Below are 1,338 nucleotides of genomic sequence, written 5' to 3'. Positions count from 1 at the left end.
ACCGTCTTCTGCTCTGGGGTGGCCTGAAGGGTTCTCAGGAGTGGGAGCTCCCATGAGGACCGTGCACCTGGAGCCCTGGCCTGGCAGATGGGTCCACGTCCCATCTGGTCTCCAGACAGCTTGGCCTATGTGACCACATGGGGGAGGGGAGGGCAGGTGAGGAGACTTCTTTGGGGCCACTGGGAGGGGACCTTTTGAGATCTGGTTCTTTCAACGGGAGTGGCCAGTATCTCCCAAGGTCCAATACCATGGCCAGGTGCTCCCTTGGGGCCTCCCAGGGGCTTGGGCAGCTTAGGGGGTCTTGCGAGCGTGCACCAGGCCATGTGCCGGTGCCATCTCAGCACGACAGGCATTTCTGGGCCACCAGGGCCGCGGTTGGTGGTTGATGTCCACCCTGCTCCTCCTCCCCAGCCCACAGCCCACCCACTGGCTCGGGGACAGCAGGGCCCCCCCGGGAGCCCCCAGGCCTGTTTGAGCCTCTAATCCTTCATGGTAGAGATGAGGGTGACCACAGAGCCCCCCAGGGATGGCCTAAGGAGCAGCAGGGCCTGTGTGTGCATATGTGTGTGAGCATGGGTGTGTGTGTACACACATGAATCTGTGTGTGTACATGGGTGTGCATGTGAGCATGGATGTCTGTGCATGGGTATCTATGCACATGGATGTCTGTGTGCGCACATGGATGGGGGTGTGTGCATGCGTACTGGGGAGGGTGTGTACACACATGGATGTATGTGTATGTGTGTGCGTGCACTGGGGTGTGTGAATACACATGGATGTGTGTGTACACACATGGATGTGTGTGTGTGTGTGTGTGCAGGGGCCCGGGCATGGGGCACAGCTAGGAGCAGGGGGTGGGCCTTCACGAGGCCTTGAAACACGCGGCTGGGCCCCTGAGCTCTCCCAGGGAGGCGAGTTGCACAGACTGGCCTCTGGGCCCTTAGGCACTGACGCCCTGGCCACTCCCTGTGCTGGGCTGGAAGTGAGTCTGGGTCCTGGCTGCAGAGCCGCGGCCTGAGGGGGTGTCTCCCCGCAGATGTGTGTGCCCCTGCTCCTGCAGGACAAGGTGGGCCTCGCAGAGCGCTACGTGGACAGCTTGCCCCACCTCCAGCAGAGGCTGCTTGCCCTCATGGACTCCTGGTGTCAGCCTGGCTTTGACATCAGGGTCGTTGCCAGGTGAGCTCCATGGGGCCCAGGGTGGGGGTGGGGCTCGTCGGGCAGCAGGCCCATGGGGGAACCGCCACACACTCAGCCCGCCCTCACCCACCTGCGTCCCAGCCAGTCAGCAAGGGGCCTGCTTCTGGAGCCAAGGGCCTGACTCTGGCAGCCATGGGCAGA

The 1,338-nt window shown here is 62.9% G+C and overlaps 1 protein-coding gene across 1 annotated transcript in view; it reads left to right on the top strand.

The window, feature by feature from the left end:
- The first annotated feature begins 755 nt into the window (after positions 1-755).
- LOC104994664 (exonuclease mut-7 homolog) overlaps positions 756-1,338 on the top strand; it is a 40,923-nt gene continuing 40,340 nt past the window's right edge. The window contains 1 exon segment of the mRNA XM_010848317.1: positions 756-1,176. Within this exon segment, the coding sequence (XP_010846619.1) occupies positions 1,037-1,176 (140 nt within the window). The 5' untranslated portion in view covers positions 756-1,036.

This window comes from Bison bison, unplaced genomic scaffold, assembly GCF_000754665.1.
Source record: "Bison bison bison isolate TAMUID 2011002044 unplaced genomic scaffold, Bison_UMD1.0 scf7180017849978, whole genome shotgun sequence".
Classification (NCBI taxonomy): Eukaryota; Metazoa; Chordata; class Mammalia; order Artiodactyla; family Bovidae; genus Bison; species Bison bison.
The sequence above is the reverse complement of the archived record's forward strand: the minus strand, read 5'-3'. Positions and strand labels throughout refer to the sequence as shown.